Below are 15689 nucleotides of genomic sequence, written 5' to 3' on the forward strand. Positions count from 1 at the left end.
TGAACAGTAAATGATCAAGACTATTTATTATTAAACATCTGAATATAAGAAAAAAAATGTCAGTCTTTGATAAATGTTAAGATATTTAAATTATAAATTAATATTTTAACTTTGATAAAATAAAATGAAACTACATGGACTATACAGATACATTATAATAATAAAAGTAATTGTTAGAGAATAATATAGATTTTTTTTTTTAATTTCAAAAACACATATTTATGAAGTTGTTTTGCACTTTAGTCAAAAAAATTATTTACAATAAATTTCAATATATTTTGTCAATTATTGGTCAACAAGCCGCAAGAATCTTATTATATTATAAGTGGAAAAATTCAAAGTACAAAAGCTGAATTACCATTTTATTCCTACAATAAATCAACATAATATAAAACAATAAATAATACATATCATCCTTTAAAAGTTAATTAATCGTTTTAAAAAAAGATAAAAAAAAGATTAACTTCTATTTGTCATTCCTTTTACGCCCATTTAATTCTCTTCCAGATGTTATTCAATTTATTTGATTAATTATATCAGTTTCACCAATTGATGTGTGTGACCATCAAACTTCTCTCCAATAAGTATTGATTCTCTTAATGTCCTGTCATGTACTAATTAATGTGACCCTCAACTTCTTCGTTAACTATCAATGTAATTTATTAATTTGCAAGATATATAACAGCGAGTCATTCTAATAACATTTCATTGCTTTAATAGGGAAAGCATGACAAAGAGATCATATATTATTACAATAACAATATTAATTATATGTAGGTTGTGACAAAGGATTGTTGGAGTTACGTTGATACTTCCATTATATTGTCATATGTTAATATCAAGTTTCTTCTTCTCTATATCTATATTTATATTTTCATTTACAAGTTACATGCCTTTTCTATATCTATATATATATTTACATTTACAAGTTACATCCTAGAAGTAAGGATGCATATGTATAATTTTTTTAAGACCTCACTTATATAATTACATTAAAAAGAAATTCAAAAATCATCGAAAAAGAACTATATAAAGATTGGAAAGGGTTTTCATTTTCCAAAGACACTTTATAGTAGCAATTTCTTTTATTTTTCAAAATAATTTGACATGAATAACTACCAATAGGAAGTCTATCAAGTACAAATTTTATAAAATAGTTAAGAGATAAACGTGCAACGCACGTTCCTGAAACTCCTAAAAATGAAAAGTATGAAGAAAATAATTTGGATAATTAATGAAGTCGGAGAACCAGAGAAGCTTGGATATTTTTTTTGAAGAAAAAAAATATGGATTTCAATTTTTTTTAAAAAATAAAAGTGTCTTTGAAAGAGTTTAAATGAGAATAAGATATTTGATTTATTCACACCCATTAAGAGTTTTTTTAGTTAAAAAAAAACAAATGCACTCAAATATCTTAATCTCTGAACCATTCAGATTCACACTTCCATTAAGTGCAAACAAATGAGCCCTTAGATATAAGCATATATTTCGTCATATACATGTTCAATTAGTCATATACATTGATAAAAGCTGAATACATTATGTCTTACATCAGCTCACATGTACACTTTATTATATTCATGAGCTCTTATTCAGACGCACGTGTATATTTTATCAAATACATATACAGTTAATTAAATACATTAACAAATATCAGATACATATAATATTAACCCAAAAATGTACCAGGTACATAAATAATGTGTCAGATACAAGCGTAAGTTATGTTTCCACAAACAATTTTTTTGACAAAATATATTCATAATTTTTAACTTTATGCAAACTGTAGAATATTTTTTGTTTCGTCAACACTGACATCAAAATCATAATCAATAAACTGTGGAAAATAATAGATAGTGCAATTTTTGTGTTGTTTTTATAAGACATAATACATAAACATGATCCTTAAGTTGGCGTCAACGAACAACTATGCCCTTCAACTTTCAATGTGCACAAGTAGAAACTTAAAATATTATCAAATGGAACAAGTAGACATAAGTGTCTTACATGACATCATACACGTAGGATGCCATGTAGTATACAAAATTGTCATGTAGTGTGCCATGTAGGACGAATATGTTCATTTGCTCAAAATTTCATACAAATTTAAGTGTTTACTTATGCACACTCAAAATTAAAGGTCATAATTATTAATTTAACACCAAATAAGAGTTATGTTTATGTATTATGCCATTTTATAATATAATAATAAAATACTAAGCCTGAGTAAAAATGATCCACAAGGGTAATCCTTCAAAGGCATTGAAGAATCTAAAAGGCTCGTGTCTTTTGATGCTTCTATAATATTCATCAATCTAATTAAATTGATCTTCAAAATACACTATATATATATATATATAAATAAATAATAAATTTATGCAGAAAATTAGTGAAAGGAGAAAGAAAAATAATATTAGTCTCTTTCTTCGTACTGAATATGCAATAATAAACACAAGGGAGAAGGATGGAGAATGCTGAATAAAATGTGGGAGAGAAAATGTAGAAGAAAATGTGAATTAATTTTTAGTGAATGCATAAATTATGAAGAGAATCGATGGAATAAAATCATTAAATTAATTCTAAAGAATAAAGTATCTTAATGTTATTAACTTCAAATATGATATGAAATTTTTAATTAATGAAAATATATATATATTTATTTCCCTATAATTAGTTGAAAGTATAAGCAAAATAAGTACATATGGTATCAACATGTAATTTTTTCTTGAGAAAAAGGATCTTTGAACCAAAAAAAGAAAAATTACTAAAGAAAAAAGGAAGTAAAAATTGCCATTAATAAAAAAGGGAAAAGAAATTGAGATGAAAGATAAATAAAGGGCATAAATAAGAGAACTTTTGCAATTATTGAAAAATCCACAAACCCTAACTAAGATTTATATATATATGCAAATGTAAATGAGAATAAGAATTATCTCACATTATACTTTCTCCTCCTTTTTTTATCTTTGTTTTTTTTTCACTCATTTTTTCCTCATTCAATACGCTTTTTGCTGTTCAAGAACAATGGAGAAGGTTCTCATTTGCTTCCTATACATATATATGTATCTGTAGGTATGTAATTGATCCTTTTTTTGTTATTTTCAGGTAAAGGTTTGTTTTTTATTGTTGAATTTTTGTGTTTTCGTCTTTTTTTTTTTATTTGAAACAGTATTTGATGAGTGATAAAATTGGTTTTGTTGTAATATGTGGAGGTTTTTTCGATATGGGGTTTTATGGAAATTGATTAGTTATTGGACTATTTGATTGTCTTTATATCGTGTCGAAACCAATTAGTTGTTAATAGTAAATTAGTTTGTTTGATTTGTTGTTTTTGGAGGGCTTTTACCCTTTGTATTGTATTGCATTGTTAGATGCAACATTTGTTTTGATTATTTTATGATTTTTTGCTCTCTTCTTTTGAATTGTATTGATATTTTGGCATATCTGGTTGCAGGGTGCTACTAGAGGAGTGTGATTTATTGTTTGAGTTGTGTTTTATTACTTGATTGTAGCTTAAGCTTTAACTGATTCTAGAATTATGCCAGTTTTTGGGAACAAAGAGGTTTTAAATCTGATTTCTTATTTGCAGGTGAAAATAGGTTTAACTGTTGCTTTTTTTTTTCTCCTTTACATCATGTTTTTTTTAGCCTGGGGCTCTTGCCTGACAGTCTAGTAACTCTTCTTCTGTTCTTCCTTATAAGAAGAGGTTGTGCTCTATATTCTATCTGCGTGCACCTATCCATCCTGAACCCTATTGTTCTAATGAAAATAAATCCAAGACCAAAGATTCCGGGTACGGACAAAGATCGACCTTGAATTATTGTGATAGTACAGGTAAATCTGATACTCCCAGTAAGTCTGTTCTAGAGGTAAAAAAAGAAAGGCCTTTGGGTGTGAAAGTTGACTCTCAGCCTACCATGCGATCAATTTTCCCGGTATCTACGGAAACGAATCCTTATACTAGTTTCGATCCTTCAAGAAATATTGAAGGTCTTGTGAAACTAGATTTGACCAAAAAATAGCTGGCCAGTAAGCTATAGGTATAACAAAAGTTTCTCTCAAGAAAGAAGTCATTCTCAAACAAGAGGAAAGCCATAGTGAACTTGAACTTCCTGCCCATTCAGGGCAAGTTGAACTGTCATTAGGCCCAAAAAAAACCTCATGTTTCTTCTTTGGATGATCCAGATACTAAGGAGAGTTGTCTGATGCGTGGAACTGTAAATCCTTCAATTCTTTCTCTTTCCTCGAATAAAAGGGAGGACATGTTCAAGGAAGGAAGTTGCAAAGTGGATTGAATTACAATGATGTTGATGATATTGCACACACTGATAGATCTAACTAGGATCTGAATACCCCCATGGATTCATGAGAGAGCTCTGGCGATGTTGTTCTTGTTCATGATAATACAAGTCAAATCGATCTGTTAGGTTAGACATCTAGTTCACTAGACAGAAAGGCACCTATTAGTTCTGCTTCTGTTATTGGTTTTGATGGTGATGGGAAGCAAGTTGTTGGAGCTAGTGAGCAGGAATTTAATTTTCCTATTTCATCAATACATCCTAGGTTACCACATAAGTCTGCAGATGGGCTTCGTCTTAGTCTTGGTAGTACTTTACGAGGGTTTGATTCCTCAGCATTGCAGTCATTATCTAAAGTAGATTCCTCAGCACTGCAGTAATTATCTAAAGTAGACTCCAACAGGGTTAGTCTAAACTCGAGTTTGCTGAAAAATCTAGCATAGGATAGAAACATGAATTCCCCTACTTGTAAAACTGTTAAGTCAGAACCTGTTGTAGAAGCCTAGGTACAAGCTAATGCTAGAATTGCGGTTCATATAGTTGGAACATTCATGGCTAATGTTGTAAAATGTGAGGTTGTGAGGAAGAATCTGCAGTCTATTGAGTTATCAACTAAGGGCCCTACGGAATTACTTGAGCAAGAACCAATGAAATGTGAACCACTCTAGGAAATATCCATGAATCAGATGTTATTGCGCCCCAATCAGTTGGAAGGGTTTTACAGCTTCAGAAGAGTTCTTCTTCTTCTTCTACACCGCCAATGCCTTTGACCCCTCAACAGGGATGCACTTCTAGATTGTCTAACTATTCAGATTTGTCTGTGAGTGGCGGGAACTTGTCTACTCCATCTAGGTACTCTGTTCATACTAATAAAGCTAATAGGAGTAAAAATACTCTCGATCAGGCAAATGATGATGTTGCTGCTCAAACTGCAAACTTGGACCTCAAAGAACTAAATGTATGCAGGGATAAAGTGGAGGCATCTGTTTCCGTGAGCATGAATATTGAAGATCACACGGTATACAAAAAGACAGAAGACACACATAATTTGGTTGCAAGTGGTAAGGGGTCGGCAAATGATGGTTCTGATTATGAATCTGATGGTCATCAGGCTTTTGCTGGACATGTTGACATTGAGAGTGTGGGGTGTGTCAGAGAGGATGAGGAATATGAAAATGGTGAGATCCGAGAACCAATGATGCAGACAATTGTAGAAGACCCAGTTGCTGAGGGGATGGATTCAAAAAAGAATAAAAATGATAATAAAGGCATTAATCTGGGAAGTCCATTATTAGATAAAGAGGAAACAAGCAGAGATGATGAGCAAAGTCCTATTGGTGTTATTTACCAAGGATCACCTGATCAATCAGGACTAGCAGATGTACAAGAGGGATGTGAAAAGGATGTCTTATGTGTCGGACCATCTGCTGGGAGAAGAGGAGCTGTCAGGAATGTTGGTGAGGCTAATAATGAGTATATTGGAAGATCTGATATGTCAGCAAAAGCCCTTTCATCTTTTCAAAATGCAGAAACACCTGTTAATACTACCTGTAGTAAAGATTTGTCAGGCAAGAGTCGGATCATCAATTTACCCCGTGCATCAAATGTGACATCTTCTAGTAATTTCAGACCTGTAACGGGTAGGTCACTGTCTTCAAGAAGTAAAAGAAAGATATTCTTATATGGAGGAGGAGAAATTCCATCTACGAAGGAATCGGTAAAGTTTTTTTTATTGCTTTGTTTGATTTTTAATTTTTTAATAATGCTGCTCAACTCTCGACTGTTTCTTACTGTGCTTTTTCTAGAGATGAAATCTATGATAATGGTTCTAAATTTGTGTGAGATAGGTCTCTAGATCGTTCATTCGGTAGATCAAGGGGGAACTTCATGTATGGAAGAGGGAGAGGCTCATACCGATTTCATAGATCACGTAGAGATGGGGATTCTGGGCGTGATTTTGAAAGCTATAGAGGTGCAGCTGATTATCGCTTTAGGCATAAATGTACAGTTACTGTTGGGGAGTATGAAAATGAACGTAATGCCTATGACAGTAGACTAGATGGTGCTGCCTCTGGTAGTAATAGGAAGAGGAAGCCATTAAATGATGACTTGCTTTCATTTCAACATCTACCTGCACGTCTACTATCCCCCAATGGAAGAGAAGATGCTGCAGCAATGGGCATTAAAATTCTTCGTAGAGCTCCTGGGAAATATCAGCCTAGGCAGATGCACTGGTGAAGATGGCTCTGAGTATGTTGGTCCTCGGCATAGCGAGAAGTTTGACAGAAACTTTCCATCAAATATTAGTGATCCCGTTTACAGTCACTGGCAATCTATGTATGATAGACTTGATGCTCATTTTGTTCAGGGTAATACACGGTTTACTGCGATACAGAGAAGTGATTTCCCTCGAACTCAATCTAAATCTCTTGGTAGATCCCGTACTTGTTCGTCTCCTCATAGGATATTGACGGAAGGATTGAATGGCCATCAAGATTCATCTCAGCACAGGTTACGGGTTATGTATAGGGAAGATAGAATGAGGTTTGGTCCACAAACTTCTTTTACTGATGAAGAAATAGTTCCTCAAAGGCTATACTTCTCGTCGTCTGAATGATATGAGGGATATGGATGCTATATAGAAGCACAAGCATCCCAGGTCTCTCTTTCTAACAGAAGATGTCCACCTGATCAGGTATTTACTAGTACCAATACGAGAGTTGAGATTTTAGATCATCGGGAAAGGGCTGATGGTGATGCGTACTTAGATGGGTCGATACGCACTGGTAGGTTTCCTGAGCTTCACAGTGGTGAAAGTACTAATAAAAGAAGGAAGGTGAGAGGCAAGGAGGACGTAAGCAAATAAGAAATTCTGAAGAGCAAGATGGTGGTAACTTTAGGCAGAGTAAACAACTTTGGCATGAAGACAAATTTGATGTCTCCAAATTGAAGAAAAGAAGCAAAAACATGTATGAATGCATAGTTTCCCATAGATTGAAGGTTTGATGAGCTATTAATCCAATAAGTGCTTTCAATCAGGAGATATTCCGTGTTTTAGTCACGCTCTCTCTTCCACAATTATTATTCATCTAGATAAATTCAGAAGTCTGCCTCCCTTCTATAATATGAAAGCATGCTGCTGTTACCCTTCTCTGTCTGCAAGGAACATTGAGATATCTTCTTTTCTTCAATCTGGAGCCATCAAATTCTTATTCATGCCAAAGTCGTTCATTCGGTCTCAGATTACCATCTTCTTGCTCTTTGACATTTCTCATTTGCCTAAGTCAACCTTGCCTCTCACCATACTTCCTTCTTTCATCACTACTTTCACCACTGTGAAGCTCAGGAAATCTACCTGTGTGTATTGGCTCATCAAAGTACACATCACCATCATCCCTTTTCTAATGATCTAAAATTTCTACTCTCGGCCTATTAGTTCTAGTAAATACCTGATCAGGTGAACTTCCTCTACTAGAAAGAGACCTTGTATGCCCGTGCTCCAGTATAGAATTTACGTCCCTCATATCATTCAGACGATGAGCAGTATAAGATGGAGAGTCACGCCTTTGAGGAGCTATTGCTTCTTCAGTAAAAGAAGTTCGTGAAGACGACCTCATTCTATCTTTTATGTACATAATAGGAGACCTGTGGTAAGATAAACCTTGACGACCATTTAATCCTTCCGTCAATATCCTCGGAGGAGAGGATCAAGTACGGGATCTAACAGGAGATTTCGACCATATTTGAGGGAAACCACTTCTCTGCATCGCAGTAAACTTTGTTTTACCCTGACCGAAATAATGATCAGGTCCATCGTACATAGACTGTTGGTGACTATAAACAGGATTACTAATATCAACTGGAAAGTCTCTATTAAACTTCCCACCATGCCAACTACCAGTATACACAGAGCCATGTTCACCAGCGCATCTGGTTGGGCTAATATTCTTGGGAGCGCTATGAAGCATTTGAATGCCCATCATGGCAACATCTTCTCTTACATTAGGGATAGTCGATGTGCAGGTGGATCCCGAAATGAATGCAAGGCATCATTTAATGGATTCCTCCTCCTATTACTAGCAAAGGCACCACCATCTAGTCTAGCTACTATCATAGTCATTATGTTCATTTGTAGATTCCCAAGCAGTAGCTGTATGATTATGTCTAAAGCAATAATCAGTTATACCTCCATAGTTTTCAAAATACACCCAGAAAACCAATCTCTACGTAATATGTGAAACCGGCCCCAGCCCCTCCTTCTTCCATGTATGAAGTTCCCCCTTAGCTACCAAATGAACGGTCCTGAAACCTATCTCACATAAATTTAGGACCATAACCATAGATTGTTGCGGAAATAGATGCCTCCACTTTATCACTGGATACATTTAGTTCTTTGAGGTCAAAGTTTGAATTTTTAGTAGCAATATCAGAGTATTCAGATGGAGTAGACAAGTCCGCACCACTCAGTTTTTACAACATTAGCCTCAAATGTTCCAGCTGAACGAACCGAAGTTCCAGCATTTGCTTGTACCAACGTTTCCACAACTAGTTCTGACTCAACAATTTTAAAAGTAGGGGAATTCATGTTTCTTTCCAATGTCCTATTTTTCAGCAAACTTGAATTTGGACCAAAACGATTGGGTGTCTACTTTAGCCAATGAGTTAAAACCTTGAAAAGTACTACCAAGACTAAGACAAAGCACATCTCTAGACTTGTGTCGTAGAGCAAGATGTATTGATGAGATGGGAAAATTAAATTCCTGCACACGAGCTCCAACAATTTGCTTCCCTTGTTTGGTAATAACATCCTCCGTGACAGAAACTTTTGTCGTACCTAAAGCTTCCTGGTTAGATAATGATTGTTTCACTGGATCGCCAAAATTTCTTGATGGCACGGAACTAGTATTAAGATGGATAGGCGCATTGGTCTTGCATCATTTTCATTAAAAAAGAGCATTCAGGATGGATAGGTGCACATAGATTAAACATAGAGGACAACCTCTTCTTAATATGAAGAAAACACGAAGACTTACTAGATTGCCGTGCAAGAATTCCAGCAATAGTTTTACAAGTAGGGGAATTCATGTTCCTATTTAATGCCAAATTTTTCAGCAAATTCGGACCAACACTGTTGGAGTCTACTTTAGCTTATGGCTTCAGTACTTAGGAGTCAAACCCTCGTAAAGTACTACCAAGACTAGGACGAAGCACATTTGTAGAATTTTGTCACATGGAAGGATGTATTGATGAGATGAGAAAATTAAATTTATGCTCAATAGCTCCAAGAACTTGCTTTCCTTTATCACCCTTAGAACCAATAACAGAAGCAGAACTAATACGTGGATTGCTGTCTAGTGAACTAAATGTCTTTCGGAAAAAATCAATTTGACTTGCATCTTCAACATGAACTACAACTTTTGTCTTGGATTCATTTTCATCTGAAAAATACTGTTCAGGACGGGTAGGTCCATGAGGATCGATCATAGAGTACCACCTCTTCTTAATAGGAAGAACATGCAAAGAGTTACTAGACTGCTGGGCAACAACTCCACGCTGCAAATATGTTGTGAACCGAGAGGGACATGTAAGGGACTATGGACTAGAATTGGTGGAGACTAATTTAGTTGGGATTATTGGGCCGAGTAAAATGTTGGAGTGTTATTTGGGATCCCATCCCAATTATCATTTGGTTAAAATGGCAAATGAGTTGGAAATAAGGGTTTATGCATATTGTGAAACAAATTGTCAGATCCTCTCGTCTCTTTCTAAAGTCTAATGTTCTCATCCCCATTCTTATCTCTATCTTTAGTTACTTGTTATTTCAGTATTTTGCGTTGTTATTCAATAGTTGAACTGTTGTCGTTGTAATTTGGATATTAGTAATTATATAATACTTTAGTATTTTAGTTGAGAATTCAGGTTAACTACAAAATACATGATGAAATAGAGTAATATTAAAAAACAAAGCAAGTATTACACAGTTAGGCCAATTTTCAATAGCAAATAAGAAATCAGATTGAGGCCTCTTTGTTCCCGGAAACTTGCATAATTCCAGAATCAGCTAAAGCTAAAGCTTTTCTTTTCATCTCGAGATGATATCAATCATGTCATAGAACACAATTGAAACCAAATAAGCCAAAATATAAGTACAACACAAAAGAAGAGAAACAGAACACTCATACTCATTTCAATCTCAGCTGCTCATTTAAAAAAAACGAATTTAGTCTCCCTTACTTTACTCGACTTCAACCTCTACAACTAGTTTGTTTTTCAGCTCCCATGAATTCATCCTTGACCTTAAGGATCAACAATCAAACCCCGGAAACTTTGCCTTAAGGAACTAGTAGTCTTCCCAAGTTGACTTCTCAGATCATAACATTCCATCTCCCAATGAGTATGAATGTTTTGTTTCTCTTCTTTTGTACTAAACTGATATTTTTGGATTATCTGGGTTCAATTCTGTTCTACGACTTGATTGATATTGTCTCGAGATGAAAAGAAAAGCTTTAGATTTAGCTGATTCTAGAATCATGCTAGTTTCTGGGAAAGAAGAGGTCTTAATCTGATTTCTTATTTGCTATTGAAAAATTGGTCTAACTGTGTAATAATTTCTTTGTTTTTTAATATTACTCTATTTCATCATGTATTTGCAGCTTGGAGTTCTTTCTCGACACTATAGTAACTCTTCATCTTTTGTTCCTTTTAAGAAGAGGTTGTATCTTCATGCACCTATCCATTCTGAATGCTCTTGTTCTTATAAATATGAATCCAAGACCAAAGATGTTTTTTCCGTTGAAGATGCAAGTCAAACTGATCTGTTACGTAAGACATCTAGTTCACTAGACATCAAGCCACTAATTAGTTCTGCTTCTATTATTGGTTCTAACGGTGATAAAGAAAAGAATGTTATTGGAACTAGTGAGCAGGAATTTTAATTTTCCCATCTCATTAATACATCCCGCCATATGACACAAAGTCCTTGGAAGTGCTTCGTCTTAGTCTTGGTAGTACTTTTCAAAGGCGTGACTCCTCAGTACTGCAGCCATTGACTAAAGTATACACCAACAATGTTAGTCCAAGTGGAACATTTGAGATTAATGTTGTAAAAACTGAGGTTGCGAGGTAGAATCTGCAGTCTATTGAGTTGTCAACTGAAGATCCAACCCAATAAGTTAGCCTGGAAATATCCATGACATCATATGTGATTGCTCACCGTTCAGTTGGAAAGATTTTGCCAGTTTAGGAGAGTTCTTCTTCTTCTTCTACGTTGATAATGCCTTTGGCCTCTCATAAATGATGCACTTTCTAGATTGTCTGTGAGTGGTGCGGAAGCTGATATTGCTGCTAACAATGCTCTAGGTCAGGCAAATGCTAATACTGCTGCTGAAAATGCTAAATTTTGACCTCAAATAACTAAATGTATCCAGTGATAAAGGGGAGGCATCTTTTTCCGTGAGTATTAATATGGAAGATCACACGGTATACAAAAAACCACAAGGCATACATAATTTAGTTGCAAGTGGTGAGGGGTCAGCAAATGATGGGGAAAAGATAAGTATATCAGCTGGTACAGAAGAAGAATGTTATGCTTCTGCTTATGAATCTGATGGTTATCAGAATTTTGCAAGACATGTTGACACTGAGAGTGTGGGTTTTTTCCAGAGAGGATGGCATATACGAAGACGGTAAGATCTGAGAACTAAAGATGTAGTCAATTGCAGAAGACCCAATGGCTGCGGAGATGGATTCAGGAAAAAATAATGAATCTTCAAGTAAAAATGTTCATTCTTCTCTTTGGAAATAGATACATGACTAGTAACTTGCTTCATTCATGAAGTGTGAGTTATAGGATAAGGGGTGATGTAATTCTTGAATGAATAAGAGTTACAAATCTAAACCTTGTCCTATAAAAGGGAGGACTTGGGGTCATCCAAACAACACAAACAACACAAGAAAGGAGTTTCTTAGATAAAGAGTGTAGTTGTTGTGGAAACCAATATCAGACTCCATAGTGATCTTGTAAGAAACCACTTAGGCAGTTGGGGGTGATAGCACTTTATCCTACTACTAAAAGGTATGTATAATTCTGCATAAATCTCCGAGATTAAATCCTTCAAAAGGAATAGGTGATTTTTCTTTTATTTATTATTGTTTGATTTGTAATTTGTATTTGTAATGCTGCTTGACTTTTTATTACTGTGCTTTTTGCAGAGATGAAGGTTTAGCTGATTATCGCTTCAGACATAAACGTAATGACTATGATAGTTGACTAGATGGTGCTGCCTTTGCTAGTAATAGGAGTAGGATTCTATTAAATGATGACTCCCCTTCATTTATTTATCCACCTTCACGTCGCTGCTGTCATGCTGTAGGGCATTCAAATGAATATAAGCCCAAGCTTTCGCACTGGTGAAGATGACTGCGAGTATGTCGGTGTTCAGCATAGTGAGAAGTTTAATAGATTCTTTCTAGTTGTTTATAGTCATCAACAATCTATGTACGATGGACCTGATTTTCAATCCGTTCAGAGTAATACAAAGTTTCCGTGATCAAGAGAAGTTGTTTCCTCGAATGCAATCTAAATCTCCTGTTAGATCCCGTACTTGTTCCTCTCGTCGGAGGAGATTGATGGAAGGATTCAATGGTCATAAAGATTCATCTCATCTCAGGTCTCCAGTTATGTACAGGGGATAGAACGAGGTCTGAAGAATCAATAGCTCCTCAAATGCGTGACTCTCTATCTTATAGAGCTCGTCGTCTGAATGACATGAGGGATGTGAATACTGTAAAGTAGCACGTGCATACGAGGTCTCTTTTTAGCAGAGGAAGTCCAACTGATCATGCATTTATTAGAACCAATAGGAGAGTTGAGATTTTATATCATCAGGAGAGGGCTGATGGTAGATATCCTGAACTTCATAGTGGTGAAAGTACTGACAAATAAAGGAAGTATGGCAAAGGGAGAGGAGAACCGCGCTATGCAAATGAGTAACATCGAAGAGTAATAAAGAGGTATTATAAGACAGAAAAAACAACTTTGGTTGAAGATAATAAGATTTTGCCATGGGAAACACTGTTTTATAGACTAATGTGTGGCTAAGATAAGATGAAATTAAGAACTAACAAGTAATAGTTGTATATAATATGTTTGAAACATAACACCTCGCATTATTGCATGAACGAATTATATAGTTTAAACATATCTTTAGCATCCTATATGATCAAACCTCTCAATAGATTTTCTTTAACAATAAGATTGAACATCTAGCGAAATTATCAGTTATTGTGTTCAAACACCTAGGAATATATATAATTTCGACATGATTAAACATTCTTGAAAGCTTCAAAATATCTTCAAACATTACTTCTATGTCTCAGCTTCTGAATCATATCAGCAAACATTTTTGGCATTTGATGAAATCTTTACTAACTTCTGTCCCGTGCTGATAGCGTATTCAAGAGTTTTTCCAAAAGCAGTTGTTTCAACCGTCAAGACTTTTTCAATATATTCGATTGGGGATCCTTGTGCATGAAGAAGTTTTCCAAGGCTATCAAAAAGGCATAATACCGATACTTCCCCTTCTACCATCATTTTACATTTTTGCATCTGTAAACAATAAAATACCATCTTGCAAATTTGTTAGTTTAATCACATGATGATTTCTAGAGGAGCAAGAAGAAAGAATTTTTGTTAGTAAATCTTTATATTCCTCGCACTCAAAAATATTATCTTAGAATCTTTCCTGATTAACAAGTCCGTAGATTCAGGAAAAGATATGACGATCACATTGCACATTCACAAAAGAATCTATAATATTATTTTTTGCTAAGTTTAATTTATTGTTCAAATCTTTGCATAAATAAGCAATACTATTTACTATAACATATATCTTTGAAATTGATAATCACGTGTAATGCACGTGTCATAAAACTAATCATCATATTAAAAAGTTGAATTACCATTTTTTCCTTTTACTAAATTAAAATTGGATTAATCATTTAACTAATACAAATATTTTAATTACATAATGGCAGAATTTAAGTCCTTTAGCCCTTTAATAATTAAATTATTATTTTCTTGATAAATGAGTACATAAATATTTTTTTTAATCTAAATCATAATTCTCATAATAGAAGAATTTCAAAAGTTATGATAAATAAAAATAAGAGAAAAGACATAAAGTCAACACAAAAGTTGTCCCGAATTTTCAAAAAGATACCTTAACTTTGCAACCGTCCTATTACCCCACTAAACAATTTTAAATAGATATAATTATATCATTTTTCGCCCACCTGACATAGACTGTGGTGCACTCTCTAAAAGAGAGTGAGCAACCTATAATAAATAATATAATTTTATTTTTGATAAGTACTTTATTATAAAATATATTTTCTTATTTCCATGTTATTTTAACTTGTTTTCCTTTTTATTTTTTCTTTCTCTTTCTTCTTTCTTCTTTTTCTTTCTTTTTTCAAAAATTCATTTGATCTCCATCCATTAAAGCTCCTTACTTTCAACGTCATCATTTTTATCGCAACTTCATCTTCCTTTTTTATTACTATTAATTTTACTCTCTTTTATCTAAATATTTTCTTAAAGTTCGAACAATTTGATAACTCATTAGATTTCAAAATGATTAGGAAATATCACATAGTTTTTTTCAATCTGATTTCAGTTATGTTCTTTCAATTTTTGGGAATTAATTGATTCTTTTAAAATTATCATTTCTAGTTTTGAATTTATATGAAAATGAGTAGTTTATGATACTTTCTAAATTTTCTTAGAAAAATAATTAATTTTGCTATCAATAATTCAATAAATTCTAAAAAAATAATATGAATTTTATAAAGAATTTACCCAGAAAAAGAAAAAGAAAATAAAAATATGGGAGTAGGGCTCAATTTGACATGGGGAGTAGGAGGTGAAGAAAGAAAAGACAATGGAGGAATGAATCACCTGAAAGTGGGAGGTGGGAGATGATGTGAAATTTAAGATAGATCAAAATTAAAAGTCAAAAAGTAAGAGAGCGAGAAATAATTTTTTTTTAAAAAGAAAAAACTTAAGATAAAAAAATTACATTTTAAATTGAATTAACACGTGTCATATAATGATTGGTGTGTGAATTCACTTGCTTCTTAAAACTTGGGTTTGATAAAAAAAAAAGGCATAATAATATATGTTCAAAATTGTTTAATGAGGTAATAAGACAGTTACAAAGTTAAGGTATCTTTTTGCGAAGCCGAGATAACATTAGTGGTGACTTTATGTCTTTTCTCTAAAAATACTGTATCCATCATCATGTCATATACCATCCATATACTATATTATTATTATGTTATTTTTTATTATCATATATCATCATATCATATTATATAATTGTTATTATGTTT

The 15689-nt window shown here is 33.7% G+C and overlaps 1 protein-coding gene across 2 annotated transcripts; it reads left to right on the forward strand.

Annotated features, from left to right (window-relative positions):
* The first annotated feature begins 2931 nt into the window (after window positions 1-2931).
* On the forward strand, window positions 2932-13514 carry LOC104646706 (uncharacterized). 2 transcript variants are annotated; one of them, XM_010320968.4, is made up of 3 exons: window positions 2932-3072; window positions 3590-6015; window positions 12510-13514. In XM_010320968.4, exons 2-3 carry the CDS (start codon window positions 5059-5061, stop codon window positions 12513-12515), a joined length of 963 nt encoding a protein of 320 aa, XP_010319270.2. In that variant the 5' UTR covers window positions 2932-3072; window positions 3590-5058; the 3' UTR covers window positions 12516-13514. The 2 variants fall into 2 exon arrangements, with proteins under 2 accessions (XP_010319270.2, XP_069153080.1); XM_069296979.1 differs by having other exon boundaries at window positions 5203-6015; window positions 12510-12856.
* The last annotated feature ends 2175 nt before the right edge of the window (window positions 13515-15689 follow it).

Source organism: Solanum lycopersicum, chromosome 4 (genome assembly GCF_036512215.1).
Source record: "Solanum lycopersicum chromosome 4, SLM_r2.1".
In the NCBI taxonomy this organism is placed as follows: domain Eukaryota; kingdom Viridiplantae; phylum Streptophyta; class Magnoliopsida; order Solanales; family Solanaceae; genus Solanum; species Solanum lycopersicum.